At 44.5% G+C, this 27,292-nt stretch overlaps 2 protein-coding genes across 6 annotated transcripts; one reads left to right on the top strand and one right to left on the bottom strand.

Moving 5' to 3' along the window:
- Positions 1–11,037: 11,037 nt before the first annotated feature.
- On the bottom strand, positions 11,038–14,526 carry rpl28 (ribosomal protein L28). The gene is made up of 5 exons (XM_038781718.1): positions 14,338–14,526; positions 13,869–13,959; positions 13,114–13,237; positions 12,565–12,683; positions 11,038–11,174 (listed from the first exon to the last, which is right to left on the bottom strand). The coding sequence occupies exons 2-5, from the start codon at positions 13,950–13,952 to the stop codon at positions 11,085–11,087; spliced, it is 417 nt and encodes a 138-aa protein (XP_038637646.1). The 5' UTR covers positions 13,953–13,959; positions 14,338–14,526; the 3' UTR covers positions 11,038–11,084.
- Positions 14,527–14,649: 123 nt separating this feature from the next.
- Positions 14,650–26,158, top strand: LOC119955487. Of its 5 annotated transcripts, none has more exons than XM_038781712.1 (8): positions 14,650–14,788; positions 15,599–15,811; positions 17,344–17,476; positions 17,808–17,920; positions 21,038–21,137; positions 21,560–21,684; positions 24,378–24,614; positions 25,766–26,158. In XM_038781712.1, exons 2-8 carry the CDS (start codon positions 15,730–15,732, stop codon positions 25,870–25,872), a joined length of 897 nt encoding a protein of 298 aa, XP_038637640.1. In that variant the 5' UTR covers positions 14,650–14,788; positions 15,599–15,729; the 3' UTR covers positions 25,873–26,158. The 5 variants fall into 5 exon arrangements, with proteins under 5 accessions (XP_038637640.1, XP_038637641.1, XP_038637642.1 ...); XM_038781713.1 differs by having other exon boundaries at positions 14,733–14,861; XM_038781714.1 differs by lacking the exon at positions 14,650–14,788 and adding an exon at positions 15,002–15,020.
- Positions 26,159–27,292: the final 1,134 nt, after the last annotated feature.

The following is a 27,292-nucleotide window of genomic DNA, read 5'->3' as shown; positions in this document are numbered from 1 at the left end:
CTCCTGTATGGCCGATCCTTGCTGTGAACCTTCTTTCGTCCTTCGAAAGCTATGGGATCAAGCACAGTATCTGTCAATACACAGTTTAATATCCGTACTTGTTAGTGTATCTGTCCTCTAATTCCAATTGACCCATTAAAATGACTGGCCAAGTCACACCCTGTGACTCCCCTCATTTTTTTTTTCAAAAGCGAATTTTAGGAACAGAATACACCTAACAACTTTCCTCCTGCGAGCCGTCTCGCAAGCTTTGCTAATTTACCATCCGAATGTTCCTGGATGTAAATAGCATGTGGGATGGCGGCCTAAGGGCTACCTAACAAAATATGAAAACAAATTTGAAACAAAAGGTCGAATGGGTTGCGTATGGGCCGCTACAGGTAAGATTTGAATGGAATCCCCGGGTAAGGCGTGCTGTGCCGTACCCGAGCTTGGCTGACCAAAGTGGGTTCTCAGACAGGGCGGGTCCTCAGTGCCGTTTGTCCACTGCCTGAGTAACCTGGAATAAACGGGCAAGAATGTGTTTACCGTGGGTTTGCAGCCTCTATTCATCGAATAGAGGGGCACCTATAAAACAAGGGAGGAGCCAAGATGCTCCAACATCTGAAAACAGTGAACTGAAGTTCTCAGAGATATCTGCAGATAAACTAGTGTGCGTGTGAGGCCACAATTAAACCATTGGATTGGGAACTGAAGTTCTCAAAGGTTTCGGCGGACAAGCTAAAGTGCGTGCGAGGTGGTCACAAGCTTTTCGGCTGAAAAGAAGGTGTCCAACCTCCAACTGAACTAATAACATTAAAACAAACAAACATAAACTCACAAACAAAACATACGTGCAGGTTCCATCAGAAAGGATATCGCTTCCCTCAAGCGGTTCCTATTTTACATCATCTGGACACCTCACTTTTTCTCTGCCTCTGTGAACAGGGTCACAAAGGGGTTGCCGTATCGGGATTCAGACACCGTGTCGTCCTGCTCTCCCGGATCCCACACCCTTGTGTGGATCAGGCATGCAATTTTGTAATTATGTGACCGGGGGTCACTTTCATCATTCCGGACAAGTCTGTATGAATTGTCCCTGTGCCAAAGTGTTGGGTCTAAACTTGAATGGGCATTGTCGGGGTAGTCGGGGTCGGGTGGTGGGTCTGGATATTTGATATAGGTGACTTCCATGGGGTCACTGGAGTCGGGGTCATAGTCGCTGCAGTGTGGGCTGTAGGGTTGTGTGCTGTGGCTGTCCTCAAAGTCAGTGTCGGTATCGCTGTCTCTGCTGCGGCAGCTTGTGGGTGTTTCGGGGCGTGGTCTGTTGTGGTCAGTGGGCGGAGTCGTGGGCGAGTCCGATGATGAACTGGTCTGTGATGGGGATGGTGGAAACGTGTTTCTAGTGGGCGGGGCGAGGTGTTCTGCTGTGTCTAGCAGGACATGGTGTGCATGGTTAGACTGTGTTCCATATGCCTTTAGCTGGTTAATATGGAACCACGCGGTCTTTCCGTTGGGGTATTTTATCCTGTAAACTGAGGGGCTAATTTTGTCCGAAATTGAATACGGGCCGGAATATTTTGGTGCCAAAAAACTGCTGGGGTTATATACGGATAGCATTACCTGTTTCCCAACCTGGAATTCTGTGGGGTGTACGTTCTTATTAAAGCAGGCTGTGCGTTGTCTGCGCCGTTTCCCTAGTTGAACTGCGGCTGCGATCTGTGCAGTCTCAACTAGGTCTTTAACAGCTTTCTCATGGGTGAGGGCCGTCACTTCGGGGCTAGTCATGTCCAGTCCTAAAAGGAATTCTGTACCTTTCATAGGGCGTCCGGTCATGAGTGTGTGTGGGGTGAAACCTGTAGATGTTGAAACCGTGTTTCGGATAAACATTAGTGCAAATGGGAGTACTGAATCCCATGTAGAATTGTTCTCTTGAACCATTTTCCTAAGGGTCGATTTTAGTGTCCGATTCATGCGCTCTACAATCCCGCTGGACTGTGGGTGATACGCAATATGAAAATTTTGTTTGATGCCGAATATGGTCAGGACGTTCTTCATGACACGTCCTGTGAAGTGAGATCCCTGGTCCGAATCAATACTTCTAGGTAAACCCCATCTCGTGAAGATGTGGTGGGTCAGGATCTTTGCAGCTGTCTTAGCTGTATTTGTTCTTGAGGGGAATGCCTCTACCCATTTGGTAAAGGTATCAATTACCACCAGCACGTATTTATAGCCATTCCTACAAGGGGGCAATGGTCCTATAAAGTCGATCTGGAGGTTTGTCCAGGGGCCATTAACTGGTCGAGTATGCCGAAGCTGTGCCTTTTTGGAATACCTCTCCGGGTTATTCTGGGTGCAAATAAGGCAATTCTCAATGTAATGGGTTACATCGGTCCTGAGGTTAGGCCACCAACAGAGCTGCCTGAGGTGCCTCGTGGTCGTGTCGATTCCTTGATGTCCGCGTCCGTCATGGAACAAGGCAATCATTTGGTTTCTGTCCTGCTGCGGGACCACATAAAGCTGGTCCTTGATGATCACACCCTCATGTGTGGTCAGAGCGTGTCTAAACTTATCATACTGAGGCACAAAGTTGCCTTTAAAAATCTCCCTGAGATCCTCATCCTGTTTCTGTGCTTCTGCTAAATCCTTAATGTCGGTCTGTGAGACTTGAACTGCGCTCACAGGGGCGCTAGCTGGTGCGCTAGCTGGGGGTGTCCACAAGTGTCCTCGCCTGTGCGTCGGCTTTTACGTTCCCAGGGGGGATGACCTATGGTGGCTTCTAACTTTTATAATGCCGAAGGTTCTGTCCTTCGCTTTGTCTAGGATGTGGCGGAGTAAAGGGGCTGATGGAAGGGGTTTCCCGTCTGCGGAGACAAAACCTCGTGTCCTCCACAGGGGTAGAAAATCTGTTAGACTGTTGCAGACATATAGACTGTCCGAATATATGTCCGCCGGGCTGGGGAAAGAATCGGGGTGGTCCACTATGTACGCTATGGCCGAGAGCTCTGCTGCCTGCGCGCCTAAGTGACCTGGCAATTTTAAAGCTATTTCTTCGAGTGCGCGACCCTGCGCGTCCTCGACATAGATGCCGCATCCAGTGATACGCTCACCATCTAAAACCGTGGATGAACCGTCCACGTATATCCTTAGTGGGCCACACGTGTCTGTGTGTTGGGGGCTTTGTCTTGGGTTCCCTATCTTCCTGGGGGGTGTCTTCGCTATGAAGGGTCCTGTGTTGTGTAGGGGTGCTACAATTTCACATTCATGGGGCTGTCCTGGGTATTGGAGGTTGTCGGCTAAAAATGTGTGTGTCCGGGTCCGTTTTACCGTAATGTCGCGTCCTTGTAAAAGTAACGTCCACCTAGCTGCCCTAATCTGGCTAACTGAACCGTCCTTCAGTCGACCGTCTAGGAATAACTGTGTGGGGGTGTGCTCGGTCAAAATGGTGATGGGGTTGAGTCCGGTGATGTAGGAGAAGTATTGCACTGCCCAGAAAACTGCAAGGAGGTGCCTCTCGCAGGCTGAAAATCCTTGTTCTACTGGGTCTAAAAGTCGGGAGGCATAAGCCACTGGTCTTAGCTGCTCGTGCCGTTCCTGAAGTAACACGGCCGAGAGGGTCAGATCTGTGCTCGCTACCTCTATTGCATAGGGGGAAAGTTGGTCTGGGACTTGCAGCGCGGGTGCTGCGCTAAGGGCTTTCTTTAAATCCTCCACAGCCTCTGTATGCTGCGGAAGCCATTCCCAAGGGGCTCCTTTCTTAAGGAGGTCTGAGAGTGGGGCTGCCTTTGTCGCGAATCCGTCAATGTGGTTCCGACAATAACCAACCAGTCCTAAGAACAACCGGAGGGCTGAAACATTCTGGGGAAGGGGCAATTTGACAATCGAATCAATTCTTTTGAATTCGATCTCGCGTTTGCCGTGCGTGATGACTGTACCCAAATACATCACTTTATTTTCCAAAATCTGGGCCTTTCTTGGGTTAACTTTACATCCAATCTCGGTTAAAAGTTCCAGGAGCTCGGCCAGAAGCGTAATGTGCTCTGCCTTTGTGTCTGTCTGCAGTAGTAGGTCGTCCACATACTGTACCAGACATTCGGGGCGGGAAAATTTTTCTAAACCATTCGCCAGCTGTCGGTGGAAAATGGAGGGGGAATTGTGGAATCCTTGTGGGAGGCATGTCCACGTATACTGTTGTGCTTTGAATATGAAGGCAAATTTGTACTGGCACGCCTTTGCCAATGGGATTGACCAGAAGCCATTGCTAATGTCCAATACCGTGAAGAATTTGGAGTTGAGTCCCTGTTTGAGCATGGTCTCGGGACTTGTTGCTACCGTGGGGGCTACTGCTGGGGTTACTTTGTTGAGCTCCCGATAATCGATGGTCAGACGCCATGATCCGTCGGGCTTTCTCACTGGCCAAATAGGGGCATTATTGGTGGAGGCTACTGTTCTAAGTACCCCTTGCTCCAATAAGCTACCTATTACCTTCTCTATTTCTCCCTCTGCTTCTAGGGGAAATCTGTATTGTTTCTGTGGTCGGGGGTCAGGTCCGGTAACATGAATTTGTCCAGTCATTCTGCCGCAGTCGTGCCGGTGACTGGCAAATGCTGTCCTGTGTTTATTTAATACTGCCTTTACTTGTCTGTCCGTGTTTAGTGTAGTCAGGTCAAATGAATAGTCGCCTACTGCGCTAATCCGATTAGCGTACTCTCCTACTGTGAGAGTAGCGGGTGCTCTGTCTGATCTTGCCATTCGCCAGACACACTGGTTAACTGGGTCGAACGACAGGCTATGGGCATTCATAAATTCTATCTCCAATATGTGTTCTGCTGAACGGGGAAGATTTACTAGAACGACGGGGTGTTTGGTGGAAATGTTCCCTAGCTGGATTGCTACGGGTGCTGTAATGTGTCCCTGCTGCGAGTGTCCTGTAAAACCGCTAAGTGTGATGGTGGAGGTGGTCGGCCACGTGTCTGCCTGTGCCGTGGTGGTGGAATTAATCGTGGTGCGGGACCCTCCTGTGTCCCAAAGTAACTCTATGGGCTTCCCTCTAACCTTAGCTGTGACTACCGGTCTTCCGGATTGATCCCAAAGAGTGTCACAGACCCAAGTGGGGGAGCCCGAACACCGTCAGTCCGTCCCGTCCACATTGGTCTGTCCTGACTGTATCCCTATGCTATGGATCGGTTTTGCTTTGTGTCTATTCAGAGCGCCTGTCTGCTGGCCTCTCTGTGATCTTTGGGGTGCATTGCATTCCTTAGCCCAATGTCCTAACTGGCCACAGTTGTAGCATTCCTGCGACTTCTGTGGAGGGCTGTTCTTCCCTTCATTTACCCATGCGGGGTTTTGGTGCGCTCTCACTGCCTGAATGTCCGCTGCAGCCTGAGCTTCCTCTGGGGACTTCACTTTGCCTCTGCCCTGAACTGATTGCTCCCAAGCGCGGGACAATCTTTTCAGGACCCATTTCTCATTATGGGCCTCTTCTGAGGGGTCATAACTGTTGCAAGCACTCTGTCCTGCATCTGTGGCATGGGAAATTATGGTGCAGCCTTCCTGCAAATGCTGTGGGATGCTGTTTTCTTTTGTCGGCACTTGTTAAGTCCTTCGACTGGGTCACCTATGGCATCTAAAATGGAGGTGTGCATTTCCTCTAGGGTGCCTCCGCCAACGTTCTGTGGGTCGGGGAGGGCTGCTACTACCGATTGGTCTAAGCTCAGAACCGTGAGCTTAACCTGCTCTCTCTCGTCCAGGCCGTACATGGTTGCCTGTTGCTTCACTTTTGCGAAAAATTGGTGGGGGTCTGCGGTGGGGAGAAACGGAGTGATCTTCTCACACGCGTCCCTGAGTTGGGTTACAGTTAAGGGGGTGGTGTAGGTAATATCGGGTGCGCCTTCTGTGGTCGCTTTCCTTTGGGTGGTGACTGGATTCATTGGTGCGGTAACTATCTGATCTGTGGGGGGTTGGGGTGCTTGTCTTTTCTGCTGCGCTGCTGGCGCACATGCTCCTTGAACATAACGCTGCGCTGTCTCACTTAATTCCTGCCAGTCTGGGGCATTCTCCTCATCTAGCTTTGTTCCAAAGGTACTTTGAAACCCATTCTGCACTGAAAGCAGAGATTGCAGTTCCGCAATCTGCTTTCTACACTTCGCATGATCCACTGTACTCTGTCTTTGTTCTGTGGTGGCAGCATGGAGTGCTCTTAAAGCTGCCTTTAGGTCAGAGCATTGCCTCTGCAAAGCCTCTACCTGCTTCTCTGATTCTTCTCTTATCAGGACGGCACGTTGCACGTCCTGATAGGCCTTTTCGTACTGGGTCTGGGAACTGCTGAGATGGGCTAGACAAGACTGATGTGTCCTCTTGGCATCATCCACCTCTCTACCTTTCTCTGCCAGCTTCCCTCTAAGTTCCATATTCTCTTTCTCGATGTCCCTGACATCCACTTTGCTCATCCGATTTCTCTCTTCTAATTCTGCCCGGAGCGTCTGAACGACCTCCGCTGTGCCTCGCAATTGTGCCAAACAGGACACGATTGCCATCGGCTTGCGTGCTTTACTAAGGCTTTTCTTATGAATTTGAGAGAGGTTCTCCCACCAAGTATGTCCTATACTTCCGGGACCTGTCTCCTCATTCATACAGAATTCTTTCCAAAGGGGCCATCCCTTTCCTTGCAGATACTTGCAGAATTCCAGCTCCCACACGGGACACTGACCTACTCGGCTACTGCTGGTCGCTGCGACCACAAACCGTTCTGGGTTCATGAGGCGTTCCATTGCCTGCATGGCCATTTTCTCTGACTCACTTTAATTTGGAACAGGGGGTGTTGAGGTTATGTTTCACGAAACGGGTAAGGCTTACGCTATGTTCCGTTCACAAAACTCCCGAAAGTTTGTCGCAACAAAAATGCTTTCAGGTTTTCCTTACAACCCTGTTAGTACGCATGCACAAAACACACTTCCGAATTACGTTTATTCGTTTGAACACCTTGATTACTTGTGATTTCTTTTCTTTTTCTTTACTCAGATTTCTAATTCAAATTTCTGGGTCCTCGACGTAGTGGGGGTGCCACCTGTAACCGCGTCCCGTCAGGATGTCGCCACTAAATGTTGCACGTTTTACTTGAGTGTATTACGCGTTTTATTGGAGTGTATTAACACGCCTCCGTTTAAAGGCCGTGTGCTTAACACTACTACAGCTCTGTGTATGTAATTATGCTCGGAGTCGCCAGGTGCCGTATTTAGACACCTCACAAGTATATCAAGGTCAGGTTCAAAGTAATAAATCTGTACACCGATTAGTAAGTTCAAACGATTGATATTTATTATAACAAATATAATAAATACACATGCATACGCTAAAGAGACTAAGTTACTTCTAAACTAAACGACTAAAATACTTATCTAACAGGAACAGGCAAGGTCAGGGAGCGAGGCCTTCGTCCCGTTCTTGGTCTGCAACTCTCAAAGTGTTAAAGGTCGTCAGGGTCTAGCAAGTCTGGCTCACGTAGCGATCGTCGTGGTGAAACTTACAGTTCGATGGCTGGTGGCTCAACGGCTGGTGATGGAACTGGAGTCAGGATGCGATGTATCAGCAAAGCGATGAAGACAGCAGAGAGCCGGAGCCCAGCCAACAGCAAGCCGGAGCAACAACAGCAGAGCCGGAGCCAACAGACCGGACCAAGTGCGGGGTCTACTTTTATAGGTCCCACCCAAAGTCCGTGCCTCTTCGGGGCAGTCTCTACCTGCTGTATATCGATTGGGTCTTCTCCCAATCGATATTTTCCAAACCCCCCAATCTGAGGGTCGCTTCTCGATGGGTGGGGCGGTCTCTATGGTGCTTTGTGATGGATACTTATGGTGCCGTTTCGTCTGGGCGTCTACTCAAAGTATCCATTCAAACCTAAATGTTTCTATTGTGTGGGCCCAGATCTGGATCACCTCATTACTATGCAAATCGTTGTTGCCATTTACACCTTTAGCTGAGATTCTGCACCTGGCCATAAACTGGTTTCTGTACGTGCAGAATGCTAATTAGCCTTCTGCAAACTGCTTGTCCTTGCTAAGACTGTTTTCTCCCTGCAGCCTTAGCAGTTCTCCATTTTGTAGCCCAGTGTCCATCTTAGGTGGCTACAGGGGGGGGGGGGGGGGGTGGGTGGGTTGGGGGGTTGTTGGGTTACCGGTATAGGGTGGATACGTGGGTTTGAGTAGGGTGATCATTGCTCGGCACAACATCGAGGGCCGAAGGGCTTGTTCTGTGCTGTACTGTTCTATGATTCTCCAATTGTGGAGCTATGTCCCCACGCAGACGCGGCAACGGTGGCGATTCCCCGTTTTTCTCCGGGCTAGCAGGACGGCAGCGTAGAGCACCCGGCTCTAGCTGCCGATACGCCCCAGAGAATTGCTGGTTCAGTGGACACGCCGTGCTTCATGGCGGAGACCGCTTGTGGACCGGGCCCGCAAAATAGTTGCCCACTTCTACCGGCTTACACGCCGAACTACCCAGTCCCGAATAATGTCCCTCCCCCCTCTCCTCCCTCCCTCCCCCCAGAAGGAGGCCATTTGGCCCATCGAGTCTGCACTGGCCCTTGGAATGAGCACCCTACTTTAGCCCTCACCCTCCATCAGCATTCCAAAGGAACCGCTCACTCCATGAAACCCTGGTCCACATCACCCCAACTCCTTTACCTCCTCACCCTTCAAGCGAAGCAACATTTCACTGGGACCTCCTACAATTTGGCTCACTGTATTCACTATTTCCAATGTGGTCTCCTCTATATTGGGGGGGGGGGAAGACTAAATGCAGACTGGGTCACTACTTCCACTCAGCCTGCAAGCATGACCCCAACTTTCCTGTCACTTGATATTTCAACTCGGTATCGGCCTGCTGCAGTGTTCCAGTAAAGCCCGATGCAAACTAGAGGGCACCTCATCTTCTGATTAGGCATGTCACAGCCCTCAACATTTGAGTCCAACATCTGTACTTTATGCCCTATTTAACCACTTTTAAAGTATCCAGAACATTTTTCTCAATGCACCCCCACATCATTTGTCACTCAAGTTTTGCTTTCACTGACTTTTGTTCTTCTATTCATACGGTGATATCTTGCCTTTAGGCAACTACTTGCACCCTCGTCTGCCATTATCGCTGCCTGTCCCACGGCATACTTATCTTTGTTGCAATCTCTCTCGATCTCCTACCAATCACTGACCTTCTACTCTGCTCCACCCGTCTTATACAGTACATAATCCATCACATTTCTCCTTTTGCTCTTCAGTTATACAGATTGGCTGGAATTGTCCAGCCATTAGTTGGCAGCGAGATTTTCTGGTCACACCAGCAGTCCCCCGTGTTTTGAATGGGACTTTGACAGCAGCAGAGAATCCCACCAACGAACGACAAGCCACTGAGAAACATGTGGCTGAGGGGCCTGGAGAATCCCATCAACTATTTTCTCTCTCTCTACAGTCGAGTTTTTCCAGCATTTTATGTTCTTCTTTCAGATTCTAGTATCCACTATTTTACTTTTCTGCGGGAGTTGGATGCAACTTCAGACTAGAGGTACCTCGCATCAAGGAAACCAGCGTTTTGGTTGTAGCTAGATTTCATTATTTACAGTTCCAGAGCAGCCACACCAGTTTTCTGCAATGATGCCACTCTACCAAACAGCAAGTTAGCAAGGGTACCATAGGAACATCATGATGGCAATAACATTTAAAAAGTGAATACTTCAGACGAGCACTGCAAGATTTTATGAAAACATGGACGAACAAGCTTAACGGGTATGTAAAAACAATTCATTTAGCCCTCCCCACCAGAACAAAAAAGTTTTAATTTTAGTCACCTCGTGGAAATCCGAATGAACGATGGCATATCGCTAAGATATGCTGTCACTCTTACAAGGGCAGATGCAAGAATGCCAAATCTCAAAGGGAGCAACAATTTATACATAATAAAAAGGCGCTGATTGGTTGGCAAGTGAAATCAAATTGATTGTGCCACAGGACAAACCGTTGTCCCCCATTCTTTTAATTCAGACTGCACAATATCTGGTCATGTTCTCTCTGATAGATATATATATAAAAAAAATAAAACCAAAGAGAATATGCTGGAAAATCCCAGCCAGTCAGACAGCATCTGTAGGGAGAGAAAAGAGCTAATGTTTTGATTCCAGATAACCCTTTTGTCACATTATATATAGGCACAATTTTGTGCAATCACAAGTGATCAAATGTCCTTTAAAATCAATCACTAGAAGATGTGCATTTAGATGTTTCCCTTTCAGTTTTTGGAACCTTGAAGCTCACAAACTTGATCAAGCCTGTCCTGATGAATGCAAGATGAAATGCTTTAACAGCATCCTTTTTCAACAATACTCAAGCAATTAAGTAATCTTGTCCAAATGTTCAAACGGAATTGAGTGCTTAAGCAGGATCTGAAACCTATAAAGATATGATCCCGGATCATCATCATTTCAGGTGTAGCCATTTAATAGCCACTAAGAGAAAGATATTACTGTATCTCTACCAAGGGAATTTCTCCCCAGGAAAGTACTGGCATTCCTCCTGCACTATTCAGACGATGGGTCATGCAGCAATGCGGTCACATTACTGGTTTATTAATTCAGAGACCTATGCTAATGGTTTGGAGACGAGTTCAAAGTCCACTGGGGCAACAATTACAAACACTGGAATAAAACTATGGTCACCATGGAACTGCTGGATTGTCACAAAAACTCACCCAATTCACTAATGTCCTTCAGGGAAGGAGATCTACTGTCTTCACCCAGTTTGGATTATGTGAGACGCCAAGCCAACTGCAAAGTGATTAGATTCTCACCTGACCTGGCAAGTCACTCAGTTGTACAAAACCATCACAGGAGTCACTATGGGAGTGCATATTCATTACAGGTACTACAGAGGTTCAAGACAATTGCTCAACACCATCTTTTTAATTAGGGATGAGCAAAAAATGCCAGTCTTTCCCCAGCAATTTAACAAATTCCCATGAAGATGGGACTAGTCCCAAGCACAAACAGCTCATTTCACTAATACACAGAACAAGCTACTTAAAACTTTCCTTTATTATGAATCGCAAAGTCTTTTACAAGTTTATGCACTCTTGGTAGCACGAGTGCGCTTCTTCTTGACCACAACTGGTTTCTGACTCTTCAGAATAGCACTGGCACGGCGAATTGCAGCCTGAAAATAAAGAAAATCACACCATTACAAAATCAACTTAAGTGTTATAACTTCCAGGACAAACTCTTCACAAGAGATTTATAGCAACAGTATAATAATAATCTTTGTCACAAGTAGGCTTCCATTAACACTGGTCATGGAAATAAGGTGAAAGTGGCGACATGGAAAAGGCAGAAACCATATATTAAATCATGACACAGATGTACAACCCACTAAAAAAGTGACCCATCAGTCAGCTAGATAATGAGGGGGCTCAACTAAAATGGAATTAAAGACGGGTAAGGAAGAAAACATTCTCTGTTGAGTACACTGGAATGTGGAATTCAGTCACAAATCATCGTTGAAGCAGAACCATAAATTATAAGGGAAGAAGCAAGGAAGTGAGATTAAACTAGGTGGCTAAAATGAAAAATTACCTAGAATCAGAGGAAAGTTCAGTGCTATTTTGCAAATCTAAGCACAAGGGCTGGATTCTCCGTTGCACCGACTGCGCACCCACACCAGTGTATTTCCCGGCGGTGTGGGTGGTCACAATGGGAATCCCCATTGGCTGGTGGCAGGAATGGTGCTTCATTCAGGAAAATACGGCCGGCGGACCAGAGAATCCAGCCCCAAGGCATTCGCTGTTGTCACATTACTTTTGTTGAATTTAAAGAGGCGACTTGGTGGCTTAGTAGACAAATTCTCAGTTATAGGAAATACCCCTATACTGTGTAAAGTCAGCTGATCTCAGCCAAATAAGAATTAAAGTGAGAAAGGAAAAGAGACAGTGCAGTATGGGACACTTCTCTATATCAATCGAGGCAGAGATTACAAAAGCAGGGAGGTCATGTTGGGAGTTGTACAGAATATTGGTGAGGCCCCACCTTTAGTAGTGTGCAGAGATTTACCAGGATGTTGTCTGACCTGGAACATTTAAGTTGAGAGGTTGAATAAGCTTGGGCTGTTTTCGCTGGAGCAGAGAAGACAGAGAAGCGATCTGTTCAAAGTGTACAAGATTATGAGGGGGCATGGACAGGGTGGATCAGAAGCAGCTGTTCTCCTTAGTTGAAGGGTCAGTCACAAGTTCATAAGGTGAAGAGCAGGAGGTCCGGGGGAATGCAAGGGAAAACTTTACCCAGAGGACCGTGACGTGCCTGGGAGGGTGGTAGAGGTGGGTTGCCTCCCTTTAGAGTACCGGAGTGAGCACTTGGCAGGTCATAACATTCAAGGTTGTGGGCCAAGTGCTAGCAAATAGGATTAGGTACATAAGGCAGGTGTTTTTCATGTGTCAGTACAGACTTGATGGGCCAAAATGGCCTCTTCTGCACTGTATTTTCTGTTATTGTGAAAATTACGTGACCACCTTAGGCGGGCATGGCATTTGTGTAAACTACCAAACTTCTCATACCATGCGAAGATCCTTTCGGTAGTTGTTCTTACGGATGATGTGTCGTAAACTGTTCAGGGTAGCGCGGCCATTCTTGTTGATGGTGATCTTTTCATAGGAGGTTGCTGGTTTGCGTTGACCTGAAGTAGACAAATGCACAAAACTGAATAGAAGGCAACGTAAAATGAAGTACCACAAGCAGTGCCTAAGTGGCCACACCACCAGACAATCTTATTCACTCTCAATACCAAAAGGAGGAACGACCCAGCATGTTCACAACTGCAACATGAATGGAGAAAAGAGGTAACAATTCAGTGATACAATTCCAGGCTGCTCTTTTGCTTCTCAAGATACCTACTTAAAAGAGCAGAATTGGCAACGCAATCTTATTCAGCCAGCGAATGAAGACCAATAGAGTACCGTAATAAGACGGCAGGGAGAAAGTACAGAAAAATAAGTTGCAAAATCATTCTCTTACTCCTGCCCAATTACAGCACATCATTGAACACATCAGACTGCTTGAAAGTCACAGAATACAAGGTGGTGTAGATGTACAATTCAGACACATACCTGCTCGCTTTTTGAGAACGACCACCACTCCTTTCCCGTCAGCTGCTGGCTCTACACCTACAGTTTTGCGGTGAATAAGTCCATTGTAACGAAAAGAGTTTCTGGACTTCAGGTTATTGGGCTCCTGACAAGACAGTATCAAAAAGGTTTTTAAAAAAAATGGAACGTAGTATTAATTTCTGTACATCAACAGGATGGGATTAATTCTGTCCCAAAGTGACCATAAATCCAAGATCCAGGGCAGCAATACCCAATAGGGTACAAGGATTCACAACAAGTCGCACAACTACTAGCCTTGGGGACACAAGATTTTGAGGAACAGATGCCGGGATGTGCGAGGAAGAATCTTTTTCAAACAAGAGTGGCATGGTAACACTGAACTCACTGCGCACAAGGGCTGTGGAAGTGGAAGCACTCCATGAATTCAGAAAGAAATTGATTGCCTCGCAAGGAAACAAACTTGCAGGGCTACAGGAAATGGGCAGGGGTGTGGGGAGGACTGGATTCCTCAGTGGGAGGTCAGCATAAACGTGATGTGCCAAATGGCTATAAATGACTAACTAAGGAATTTTGGATAACTCAAGAATAGATTAACCTGAAGACAGGCTGGGTAGATTGGCCGTGCCCAGTGCCCCTGGTTACAGGGATAGGGCAGGGAAGTGGGTCTAATTAGGATTCACTTTCAGAGGGTGGGTGCAGACTCGATGGGCCGAGTGGCTATAAAACAGAATATTGTTAAAAAGCTCAATACTCACAGTGCTATAGACCTGCTTATTCCTTTTGATGAGGAAGCTGGAGCAGTTGCGGACGATCATCCATTGGAGATGAGCTGACATCATTAACCACCTGGAGAGACAGAAGCGGGTTTGAAATGATCATAAACACGGTCCCGGGGTTTGCCGGAGCGATGGAGAGCGGGCCTGGGGCTGAGGCCTCCCCACCCCCACTCCCCAGGGGCAGCGGCGGCCACATGGAGCCCGGCCCTCCCGTCAAACCCGCTCCTCGGTAACCAGGCGCCCGGCGCAGATCCAGGCCCAGCCACGACCTTCCCTCAGCCCCAATCAACCCCCCTCCCTCTTCGTAACCGAGTCCGAGGCCTAAGGTGCGGCCTGAGCGACGGCAAGAGCCCTGATCTCCCAGGCTGTCCTGGGCCGGGCGGTGCTGCCTGTCCCCCGGGCCGGGTTACCCCCCGCCCGGCCTCCACTCCGCCCGGCCTCCACTCACCTGCTCCGCTCGCCGCCGCCGCCAGAAAGAGCGAGGCCGGCCCACGCGCCGCCTTATCACACCCATCGCCGGCACTCCCTCCGCCTGACCGGAACTACATGTCCAGCTCCATCTCGGGCGGCCCGCTGGCTGCTCAATTCGTCGCTTACCCCGATCCGCCGGGTTTGTCAATTCAATTGGCAGCGACACATGCAGGCGGTCGCGTGGTGCGGTCTTCATCATTCGGGTTCACGCCGTGAAACTATTTTATTCGCGGAGCGGAGGGAGAGAGGGTGGCTCGCCGGCTGGAGAGAATGACGTATTCCGCGGGTAACGTCTTCTGCGTGGCGACGCGACTGACGCAATATAGAAGCGACTCGATGACGCAATACGCGGACGGTGGTGATGACGTATTCTGCAGGCGCGACGGGGTGACGCAGCTGTTGTGATGGTCAAGCTGATCTTCTGAAGGGTGGGCTCCTGTTTACACCCAGTCGTCTGTTTTGGATTATAAATAACGCAATTGTCTTGAAACACCTCTGAGAGTAACATATCCTACGTGGCCTAATGTTATTGCACTTTCTGTAATGACCATTTTGAAATGTTGGTGACGTTCCTTTGATTGTGCTGATGTGCCTCCGACTGCAGCAATAGACAACTTGAATATCATTGAACTTTCCATAATGGTCGTCTTGAAATATTGTGTAATATTTCTTTAAGATAGTTTATGAATAAAGTATATTTTTGCAAAAGAGGTTTTTGGGGGCAAAATTAAAAATAGTTCTTCAAATGTAGTTAGAGGTTTTTTGTGTTTACGATATTTCCTCGCCATCAGAAGCTGGTTCAGTGATTGTACTGTAGGACAGAAAAATATTTTTATCCACAGATTGTAATGGGGTGACCGAGTAATCAATTTGTTTTCCTCATCTGAGTAAAGACTGATGACAGGGTAGCACAGTGGTTAGTACTGATGCTTCACAGTGTCAGGGACCCGGGTTCGACTCCCGACTTGGGTCACTGTCTGTGTGGAATCTGCACATTCTCTCCATGTGTGCGTGGATTTCCTCCGGGTGCTCCAGTTTCCTCCCACATGTCCCAAAAGACGTGCTTGTTGGGTGAATTGAACATCCTGAATTCTCCCTCAGTGTACCCGAACAGGCGCCGTAGTGTGGCGATTATGGGATTTTCACAGTAACTTAATTGCAGTGTTAATACTGCAATAATTGCACTAATAAAGATTATTATTAATTATTATTACTAATTTGACTTTTTTGTGTTGCAGTGCTGTGAAGTTGAAGAAGAAAAATAAATGGTGCAAATTTCCTGATGACTAGGACAGGTCAAACCTGGATGAGGGATGGTTGTACCTTAGTTCTTTTGGTTTATATTGAAATCGCTTTAAATGGATAGCCGATGGAACAACAAAATACGCTAGGTGAAAAACTTTATAATGCCATCTTCCCACAACATCCGGAACTGGCCGTAAAACTTACAGGTACAGCCATTTTATTTTCATACCATACTAAAGCAGTTGGTCTCGGGATCCTGAATATAATTTAGAGATCTGATTGGTGTGAAAGTATCATTAGCAAAATCTCCCAAGTTAGAAGCAATGGAGTCAGAATAATTTTATGTTTTAGACAACTATCAGTAGGTAAGATAATATAGCTCAATGTAGCTAAGTAAAATATTAAGGAGACATAAAACCAAAACATGGTATATGTCAAATTGAACTGCTATGCTGGGTATTGATCAGGAAACCAATATGTGGGTCATGTGGATAAATCAATTAAACCAGTAGCCCAACTTTATTGGTAACAATGCAAAAAAACACAATGTTGTGTTAAATTATCAGAGGACCGAATATAAATTAAATTGGTTATATTGTTGTGAATAACTTTGGTTGAATACAATTTCAAGAGCTGTAGAATAGCTATTATAGCCCTAAAGATACAAGCAACTACGATGATAGATATTAGAAATGCAAATTGGGAGGAAAGATAAAGAGGTTCGGCTGTGAATTAGAACAACAGAAGTAGGCTATTCCTCCTCCCCCAAACCTGTTCTGCCATTCAGTGAGATCATGGCTGACCTGTAACTCATTTGACCTTCCTTTTCCCCATATCCCTGAAGACCTTTGGTTAACAAAGATCAATCAATCTTGGGTTAATAGTTAACAATGGACCTAACATCAATTGTCATTGAGGAAGAAAGTTCCAAACTCGTACGTAGACGTATTTCCTAATTTTACTCCTGTAAGGTTTAAGTCTAATTTTTAGACTATGCTCCCCAAGTTCTATACTCCCTAACCAGCAAAATAGTTTCTCCCCATAGATACTCTATCTGTTCTCCTTAATAGCTTGAAACCTTTGGTCAAGTTATCCCTCCTAAAGTTATGTATTTTTCTTTTTTTTTTGTTGGAGAGGGGGACCTCTCCAGAGTGGCCCGACTGTAATGTTAAAGTTTATGTAGAGGATTAACAAACTGATTCAAGTAATTATTCACTTGAGCAGAGGACTGAAATACAAGGCACTCTAGTTCAAGTTGGAAATGAGGAAGATAATTGTCCGTTTCTATATTGCAAAGGGGAGAAGATTATGGTATAGTTATGATGAAAGGGCATTGAAGTGAACAAGAGGCAATTGGCTGAATTTCTGGCTAAAGGACTGTGGAATATGAGTCAGTTCAAAAAAAAAAGCAGAGACATCAATCTAAGAACTGTTAAATGTATGTGAAATTGGTAACAAATGGAGATTCCTTTCACCATTATAATAATTTGGATACCCTCATGGAGGAAAGTTCCTGTTGTTCACTGTAATAAAATCTGAATTCATATGAAGATGAATGCATTCATGTTTCAACACATATACACTGTATTAATCTTCTGTTCAGTGGTAAAACATGAAATTATTGATTAATATCGAATTAACTTCTGACAGTTGTAAATATGTATTTTCAATCCATTCCATGGCATCACTAATACATGTATTTCAATAAAAAGCTCTTTTTGTTTTGAGCCTTTTACAGGGATGCTGTTGGACCTCCCAGTTCCTGTTCTCGATCAGATGATGCAGGATGAGAAATTGCTAGCTGCTGGACTTCAGAAAGCACTCAACACACTTCAGGATTCCACAGAGAAATGGCAAGACATAAATAAATGGTACATGGGATTCACAATGAGCAGTTTTTTAAGCTAACGTTGCTTCTAATTATTTTCATTGTAAACTAAATTAGATAATTCACTTGCTTTAGTTTTCTGTAAATCTCGTGGACCTTTTGAGTACCAGTTCAGTGCGAGATATATTACTGCTTCATATTCTTCATCATGTGGTTGTTGGATTGCTGATAGTCTTAGTGCTAGAATTACTTTTTTAAAAAAATTCACGCAACCTTAAATTTAACCTGTCCTATTAATCTCATAATGGTAAATGTTCCCCATATATTGTAGTGCAGATTTTGGTGTTTGAGGAACAAATATTTTTGATTTCCAGTCTGTTTGAATTTGTGCAAGGCGATGCAGATTCTGATTCTACTGATTCATTAGGCGATCAGCTGTATGACCTGGTGGACATCCACAATACTGGACATAGTGAGAAAATAACAGGTTGGTTAGTCCATTCTAAAAATTGCCATCTTCAATTCTAAAAATATGTCTGAAGTCAAAACTTCAAGTTATGAGAGTTATCAATTTTCCCCTTTTGGAGCTTACCGTTGACGATTCTCTGTTCTGGAATTCAGCCGTGTAAATTATGTTTTACTATGTTTATGTAAATTATAGTGAAAAAGAAATGTATCGGAAATGTAGTACACAATATGGTTTCTTTGGTAGCACTTTTCCCTCTGAGTCAGAATGTTCAAGTGCCACTCCAGAAACTTGTGTGTCAGTCTGATTTTTGCAATCAAGCACAGTACCGTGGGAGTGCTGTTTTCAAATGAGACATTAAACTGGGAGGCCTTGCCTGACCTCAGGTTGTTGTAAAAGATCCCATGGCGCTAGTTTGAAAAAGCAGAGCGGGGTGTTTTCCCCAAAGTCCTGGACAATATTTATCTTTTAATCAACCCCATATCAACAAATGATCTGGTGATTTTCATGTGGGAGTTTACTGTGTGCCAATTGGCTACTGTGTTTTCTACATTGCAACAGTGATAACACTTCAAAGCTACTTCTTGGATGCTAAGGGACTTTGGACCGTCCTGAGGTTCATAATTATGAGACACAGGCTATATGAACCAGTGAGTCTTTTGCTGTCATTCATTTTATGGCAGTTTGTAGATTATTGGGAATTTAGATATTCTGGCCTTCACTGTTGAAAACCAAACTGGAACATGCTACACCAACAAATTATCTTGATTCCATAATTTATTCATGTTTAAATTGGCCTAGAATCGTAGAATCCCTGCAGTGGAGAAGGAGGCCATTCAGGCCATCGAGTCTGCACCAACCCTCTGAAAGAGCACGCTAACTTCAGCCCATTCCCTGCAGTATCCCCGTAATTCCACCTAACCTGCACATCTTTGGACAGTGGGAGGAAACTGGAGCACCTGGAGGAAACCCACGCATCATGGGGAGAACGTGCAAACTCCACATAGTCGCCCAAGGCCGGAATTGAACCCGGCCCCTGGTGCTGTGCGGCAGCAATGCTGCCACCATGCCGCCATGACCAGTTAGTACTCTCCAGTTGTCAGCAGGTTGTGATAAGGTTGCAAGTCTTTGCTTGGACTGTAGCATTATTTATAGACATTCAACTCATAAGAAATTTGAGAAAGAATGAGCTTGCGTTTATAACAACTCTCTCAACCATAGGGCATCCCAAAGCGCTTTACAGCCAATTAAATACTTGTGGAGTCATTGCTTAATGTTGGGAAATGCAGCAGCCAATTTACACACTTGAGTGATGAAGTAAATGACATAGTATCAATGTCAATCAGGATACCAGGAAAACCCCTCCATGCTTCTTGACTGAAAAATGCCATTAAAATCTGTGCATCTGTGTGGGCAGATGGAACTTCAGCTTAATGTCTCCAAATGTGGACCTTGAACCCGCCACCTTTTGACTCAGTGGTGACAGTGCTCCCGTTGACACCTTGGCTAGCCAGGACCAAACTGTTTACCATTTTTTAAAGAAAATGATTGTGATATAGCCTGGCTGGTGGTGCAGTGTATTGTTTAGTTATGCCCAACCTATGGTTGCTGGATTGGTTTTGCTTCCATTGTCTACGCATTGTTCAAAATTCACGTTTTGTGGACATTTTCTTTAATGAGTCAGTAATCCCGAATGAGGGAAAAGATACACTTAACTGCTAATGTCTCAACAAATATGTCCAAGAACAAAAATAAATAGCAAATATATAATTCTAACGAGGTTTTTTTTAAAAGGAGATATTAAGAAGGGTAATTATTAATCTGGATACAAGTCCCTGTTTAAATAACTGACATTGCAATTCTGGCAAAAGGAACTCGTCCATATTTTCAAAGAATAATAAGATTATATTGTATTGGCCAGGGGTGGCCAAAGTTTCTGAGCTTTTGAGCCATATACGTTAGACATAGGCAACTTAGTGTGATCAATCCATCTACCATGCACATCTTTGGGTTGTGGAGGTGAAACCCACGCAAACACGGGGAGAATGTGTAAACTCCATACGGTGACCCAGGGCCTGGATTGAACCCGGGTCCTCAGCGCTGTAGGCAGCAGTGCTAAGCACTGAGCCACTGTGCCGCCCTTACAGACACATGTTTATTACTATTCTTGCACACTTGTGAGGGGAAATTTTATAAACTATTATAATAATAATATCCCTTAAGTAAGAATAAACTTGCAGCTACCAGGGCTACTCACTGCTAGAGGTAGACAGAACAAATCTGCTTCACTGAGACGCAACAAAATTGCTTAACTGACTTTGAAATCTTGCTCTTCCAATGTGGAAAATCAGTCCAGAGGTTTCACAAAAATGGCCTGAATATACCTGGGGAGTGATGGGGGAGTGGAGGGGAGTGGGTGAAAGGGGTTGTAATCACTTACTGAACAACAAATTTGCATCAGAGGACCTGCACCCCAACACAATAGATTCTTATATTCCTCTGTTCGGTGTTAAATTGTTTCCTTCCTTTTCCGGGTGGAGGCTGTAAGTTGGAGGGTTAGCAGCAAGAAGGCGGATTAGGAAGCCAGAGAGGCCGCTCCAAAATGGCACGGGTCACACATCCCTGCATCATTCTGGCGGAAACCCCTCCCAGTGCTCTCTGGTTTTCCCCCCTCCCTTCCAAAGCTGTTTTGGCTGTTCAGAAAATGGCCAGATATTTTGGAGACCCTTTTAAAAAAAAAACTCAGGGCTGGGCTTTGAAAAACGGCAGGGCTGTAAATTGGATAGTAGTTAATCAGCTGTCTATTAAACTGCACTCTTATGTTTAAGGAGCCACATGTGAGTTGCGAGCCATGGTTTGGTCACCCCTGGTATGGGATGACAAATCTGTTGAACACCAGGATTGACAGGCTACCAAAATGATCAATAATGAATTGCCTAGAAGATCAGATTTTTTTGATTAACTCTGAATAGAGATGGAATTATCATAAACAATTTTGAATCAAATGGAATAGATGTGGTTGGATATAGAAATTATGTAGGGAATTGGTTACAGAACACGTTGAAGCTGATGTTTCATACAAATTAAAATGTTTCTGATTGTACTGCATGCTGGTTTACTTTTGTGCCTATTAAATAGGTATGCTATTGGAAATGGGACGGAATGAAGTCAAGAAGCTGGTCAGTGATTTGCAACTGTTGGAACAGAGGATTCAAATCGCACAGGATGCGCTCGAACTGTAAGTGGGTGTGTATTTTAAACACAGTGTTTAGAATATTTTTACATTGCGGTTTACTGTGTAGTGATTGACAAAGTGCTCATGCTTGTCCCCATGATCTGCTGAATATTAAAAGGGTGGGGGGAAACGGACTACCTCACAGGCCGCAAGGCTAGGAAGAGGAGAAGGTAATTGTTTGAGCCAATGGCTTACAAGGGACTGAAAATAGACATTTGCTTTTCACACGCATTCAAACGTGTCTCTGCTTTTACTTTTGTTTTTGAGCTGGCAGCTACAGTGTGTCAGCGCATTAAAATCAAGAAATTAAAAACTTTTACAATATACCAGCTATGATCAATATGAAACTGAGAGACACAAGCAAGCATTTGTACGATATCCTGAATGCACTGTACTTCAAATTCAATGCTTTTCACATTTGTTAGCAAAATGCCCGATGAGAGGAAGATGTCCAACAGTTCGGATTTTGATGATGTGAAAGAGAAGCTGGGAGAGAAGGTTTTTGAGCAGGTAGAAAAGATCGACCCACAGAACTGTGCTTGCATTACTGGTGAGGGGAACTCTCGTATATCCTTTGAATCCATGAATTAATTTTTGTAGGGTGACAAATCTATTGTACAGCAGGAGCAGTAAGACTACTTAAATGCAACAGGGTGCCATTTACAGGAGTTACAAAGATTTGAAAACTTACTTCATTGTCAATCGTGAACTTTTCAACCAGGTTAGGAATTGCTTCGCCTCTTGAAACACAACTCCATTGTTTGTAAGGATCCTTGCTTTCCATTATTCTTGGCACTTGGAGATATGGAAATGACTTACTGGTAATTGAAAATTTGTATGTGAATCCCCCGATTTATTTAGATTTAGAAATGGAAGTGCATTTGTGTCACCTGTAGCTCAGTTGGTCGCATTCTCGCCTCTGAGAGAGAAGGTTGCAAGTTCAAAGCCCTCTTGACTTGAGCACAAAAATCCACACTGACAGTAGAATAGGAGCACTTTTGGAAATGCTTTCTTCTGATGTGTTAAATCAGGGACCTGTCTGCTGTCTCAGGTGGATGTAAAAGGTCTCTTTGGCATTATTGTGAAGAACAGGGGAGTTGCTCCTGGTGTTGTGACCAATGTTTATCATTAAAAAAAACAGGTTGCATACGAACATACAAATTAGGAGCAGAAGGAGTCCATTCGGCCCCTTAAGTCTGGTTCGCCATTCAATAAGTTCATGTCTGATTTTGATTGTATCTTCAACCTCACATTTCTGCCTGCCCTCGACAACCTTTAACCCATTTGTTAATCAAGAATCTATCTAGCTCTGCCATAAATCTATTCAAAGGTCTGTGTCCACTGCCTTTTCAGGGAGAGAATTCCAGAGACACTCAACTCCATCTTGAATAAGTGACTCCTAGTTTTCGATCTCTGACCAGGGAAACATCCTTTCAAGTCCACCCTCTCAGTATCTCTCAGGATCTTAACGGTTTCAATCAAGTCACCCCTTATTCTTCTAAACTCTCGTGGATACAAACCTAACCTCTCCAACCTTTCTTTGTAAGACAAACCCTTCTCATTCTTGGAATTAGCCTAGTGGATTTTCTCTGAACTGTTTCCAACTGTTTACATCTTTCCTTCAATAAGGAAAGAAAACAAAATTTTCCAGATGTGGTCTCACAAATGCCCCGTACAACTGAAGCATAACTTCCCAATATTTGCAATCCTTTCCCCTCACAGAAAACGATAGCCTTCTGTCATGTGAGAGTACCTTTAAGAAATGTGTGTTTATCAAATAGCTGCAGTGATGTCAGAGTGTGGGTGGAGTTGGGGTGTCTCTGCTTTTACTTTCGTTTTTGAGCTGGCAGCTACAGCGTGTGTTTAGTTTTGTTTTCACAGTTGGAGCTGCATCCAGCCAAACAAGGTGTGATTTTGATCTCTCTCTGCATGAAAAGAATGTCTTCAGATCACTTGCTAATTTAAAAGTGATAACTGCTCTCAGTAGAGAATTTAAATCTGCTGTCTATGTCAAAGGCATTTGTCTTATGGATGTTGCTAAGAAAGATTGAGGGTTACTTATAGAGTACTGTATTCTTTGGGAGAAGTATTTGAGTTGATAGTTGCTAAGATGTTTACTGTGTATTTATAAAATGTTAACTGAATTCTTATAATAAACATTGTTTTGTTTTAAAAGCACTTTAGATTTCTGTTACACCACACCTGTAGAGTGGGCCCTTGTGCTCGCCATAAACCAAAATCTATTTAAAGTTGTGGGTCAGGTGAACTCCATGATACACTTCAGGGTTCTCTAAACCCTGGCCCGTAATACTTCCTAATTACTTGCTTTACCTACATACTAGACTTTTGTGATTCTGGTCATTATCGTATTGCTCGCTGTGGGAGCTCTGTTTGCATACAATGGCTGCCATGTTTCCTACATTATAACAGTGTGCTACTCTTCAAAAGTAATTCCTTGATGAGCAAGCCACTTGGATGTCCTATGAATATGAAATGACCTTTCAAACCTGCTAGCGGGAAGGACCACAAAATCCCACCCTGGGAATGCTGTTAGACCTAATCCTAAGTGTCTCCTTTGGCTTCTTTATTTAATTTTGGGAGCATAGTACTGGATTTAAAGAATTAGTAGTGTTAACAAAATGGGAAAGATGATATCCTACAATGTGCCTTTCTAATTGTAATTGTGAACTCTGGTGGCAGAAAATAAACCGTGTACCTGACATGACATTTATGCTCTTGGGCTGTATTACTTGGACATGTTGATTCTCATGGTTGTATCCAGTTAGAATGTCACTTGTTAATTGGACACAGCTAGAGCTGACACTCGTTCACAATAACATTAATACTTGATGCAATGAGACAAATAGCCAGGGTTTTTGCACAAATGTTAGAGAGTTTTAACAGACTATGAAACCAATCAAGTTGTGTTTTGAAAATTCGAGGCCAACTACAGCATGATATGGGATGAAAGTTGAATTCAGGAATTGTTCCACTTTATGAATTAGAATGCAAACTAATTATTGTTAATTATAATTATTATTGTTGGAGTCCGAATCCCTAATTTGATCTTCATTTTATGTACATATTGCTTGTCTTTCTCACTAAATATGTCTGAAATTAAAAGCAGCTATAAATGCCATGAAATGTTGCTCAGGCTTTTTGCTATCTTAGAATCTAAACCACCAAATTCTCATTGTTTAAGTGGTTCCAATTTGTCGAACCTAATGCCATTTTTGTTTTTAGGAATGCTACTGGAACTAGATCCTTCAGCCATTCAGATGTTGCTGACTGACAGATTAGCACTACACGCTGCTGTTGAAAGAGCACAGGCAGTGCTCTCACAGTCAGCTACTCCGAATTCTGGATTGGTGAATGATGAAGATGGAAGTGATCTGGACGGTGAGACTGAAAAGATAGGAGAGGAGTTGTATTGTTATGTCAGCAATACAAAATATAGTGAACATGCAAGCAGGATTACAGGTAGGTGTAATTATTAAAAATCCTATCCCTTATTGCATACAGTATTATGTTCATTATATTTTTCTCTTTATGTCTTCGGTATCTTTGACAATCCCATGCAGTACTGAGACCTTAAACTGAGGCCACACCTGTCCTTCCTAGCTGGATGTAAAACGCCACTGCTATTTCTAAGATGAACAGGGGAGATTTCCCTTGTGTCCTGGCCAATATTTATCCCTTGGCCAACGTCACTGAAACTGATTATCTGGTCCTTATCAGATTATTTTCAAATTGCTAGAGGTCAGCAACCGTAAGCAGGGATTTCTCATTCTACGTCTGAGTTCTTTATGAGATTTATACAGACTGGTCACCCTTTCTTACCGAGATGGGAAACCAAATACTGAACCACCCAGTTCTCTAGGGATTAGCCAGTTGAGTTGCCGACTAAACCTGCTATTGTTGCCTCAGTGTAGGTTCCTGGGAACTAAACCCTGCTGAACTTAACAGCAGAAACAGTGTACATTTATATAGTGCCTTCAATGGAATAACACATCCTAAAATGCTTTATAAAGTAAAATTTGACACAGTTATGCAAGAAGATAATAGGGTAGATCATCAAAAGGTGCATTTTTACAGAGAAAGAGGTAGAGAGGCTATAATATAGAGAGGAAATTTTAGGGCTTAGGACCTTGGGAACTAAAGGCATAGCCAACAGTGGCTAAGCAATTTAGATCGCTATTGGGGCTGGTTCAGCTCAGTTGGCTGGCCAGCTGGTTTATGATGCAGAGTGAAGCCGACTGTATGGGTTCAATTCGCGTACCGGCTGAGGTTAATCATAAAGGCTCCGCCTTCTCAACCTTACCCCTTGCCTGAGGTGTGGTGACCCTCAGGTTAAATCACCACCAGTCAGCTCTCCCCCTCAAAGGGGAAAGCAGCCCATGGTCATCTGGGACAATGGTGACTTTACTTTACATCCTAGATGTTGGCAATACCTCCGATATTAGCCTCAATTGTGATTCTGTAATGTTAAGGAGCTATCAGGTTCATTAAAAGTTTTGTAAAATACATTTACAGTACTTCAGGGTCTGGGCATCAAATTAATATTTTGGTGATTTTGATAAGAACACCACAGCTCTTTATAATCGCATTAATACTTCTGCAATCTCCTTTAGGAATGCTGCTCGAGATGCCTCACGGCCGCTTAGCAGAACTGTTGAAATCACCGGAAGAACTAAATGGGAAGATTGAAATTGCTGCTTCAGCACTTAAAGATGACTGAAAATGTGCTAACGTGCTTAACTGTTAGAAACTTAATAATCCAGAAATTGCAATGCAATCACATCAATTTCTGTGTTTTATTTTGATTGATGATCAATTTAAGAAACTAGCAAGTTTATGACGTATAAGATGATTGAACTGTCTATATTTCTAGTGTTGGAAGCTGTCTTTGAACTGTGGGGCATTTATTTATTGTAATTGCACATGACACAACCCCAGTAACAAGTTATCGATGGAAAAATATTTGTGAAGAATATTTCAAATAAAAGTTTTACTTTTAATGATTAGAGGCAAAGTAACTTATGCCACTTCTGAAAGACAATTGATATATTCATTTTAAAGAATTTAAAAACTCAACGTTGGTGGTGGTGTTCCCATGTGCCTTCTGACCTTCTCCTTTCAGATGGGAGCAGTCGTGGGTTTTGAAGGTGCTGCCGAAGGACTTGGCTGGTTGAGCGTCCCAATGAACAAAGTCAGGAAGTTCATTGTGCCAAGCAAGCCTTTAAATGAGCATGTATCACATTCAAATGAAGTGCTGCCTCCAAATTAGGTTCTCCGCTAGTGAGAAATTTATTCAGATTTATGATTGTACCTGACGAGGTAGACTTCTTCCTGGACTCGAGTGAGTAGCAGCTGTTTTGTCCTCGAGACCTGCACATAAACGTCAGTCTATTGATGAGATTGGGTATTGGTAGTCCGAGGTAGGTGGAGTCTGCAAGGGAGGCAGGATCAGTGGGTAAGGGTGGGAGGATGCCTGGGAAGGCAAACATTGGGACTGTTTAGGAGGGTGTCAGGGGCATTTTAGGAGGGTAAACATGCTTTGGTCCTGTTGTAGGGCAGTGGTTGAGCATCACAGAGGGTTGGGTCTAAAGGGTGGGGATCAATTATGCCAAATGTTTGATCCTAAGGGTTTAAATGTGGGTACTGGGAGGAAGAGTAGGTGGAATTGGATCAGGTTTGGTGGATGCCATGGATGGATAGTGGATGGTCTGATTTGGGGTGGTCGCAGAAAGTAAGGCACAGTTGGCCTCAAGGAAGGGAGGAGTCAGTCACAGGAGGGGCATGGGCACATTGACAGTTATCGGCAGGGGGAGAGGGGAAACAGCAGGAATGTCCACATATATAATACGGTCCAGGGTAACTAGGGGACATTGAAGGGTTAGGGACAGGTGGGAGAGGAATGTCAAGACAGTGATTGTGTAGGATGATGAGGAGCTTTGTGGGTAACTGGGAGAGTAGAAGTTGCTTGACCCATTGGCAAACCATCCAGACAGCATGCTGCAGCTGACATGGTTGTTGTGCAGCTTGTAAAAACCTCAAGCATTCTATATTGGAGGGGGGAGGGGTGGGGGAGGGGGGGAGAAAGAGTCAGTGGAAGGAGTTCAATCCTCTTGATTCACTCCATAGAGAATAAGGCTCAG

Source organism: Scyliorhinus canicula, chromosome 21, assembly GCF_902713615.1.
Source record: "Scyliorhinus canicula chromosome 21, sScyCan1.1, whole genome shotgun sequence".
Classification (NCBI taxonomy): Eukaryota; Metazoa; Chordata; class Chondrichthyes; order Carcharhiniformes; family Scyliorhinidae; genus Scyliorhinus; species Scyliorhinus canicula.
The sequence above is the reverse complement of the archived record's forward strand: the minus strand, read 5'-3'. Positions and strand labels throughout refer to the sequence as shown.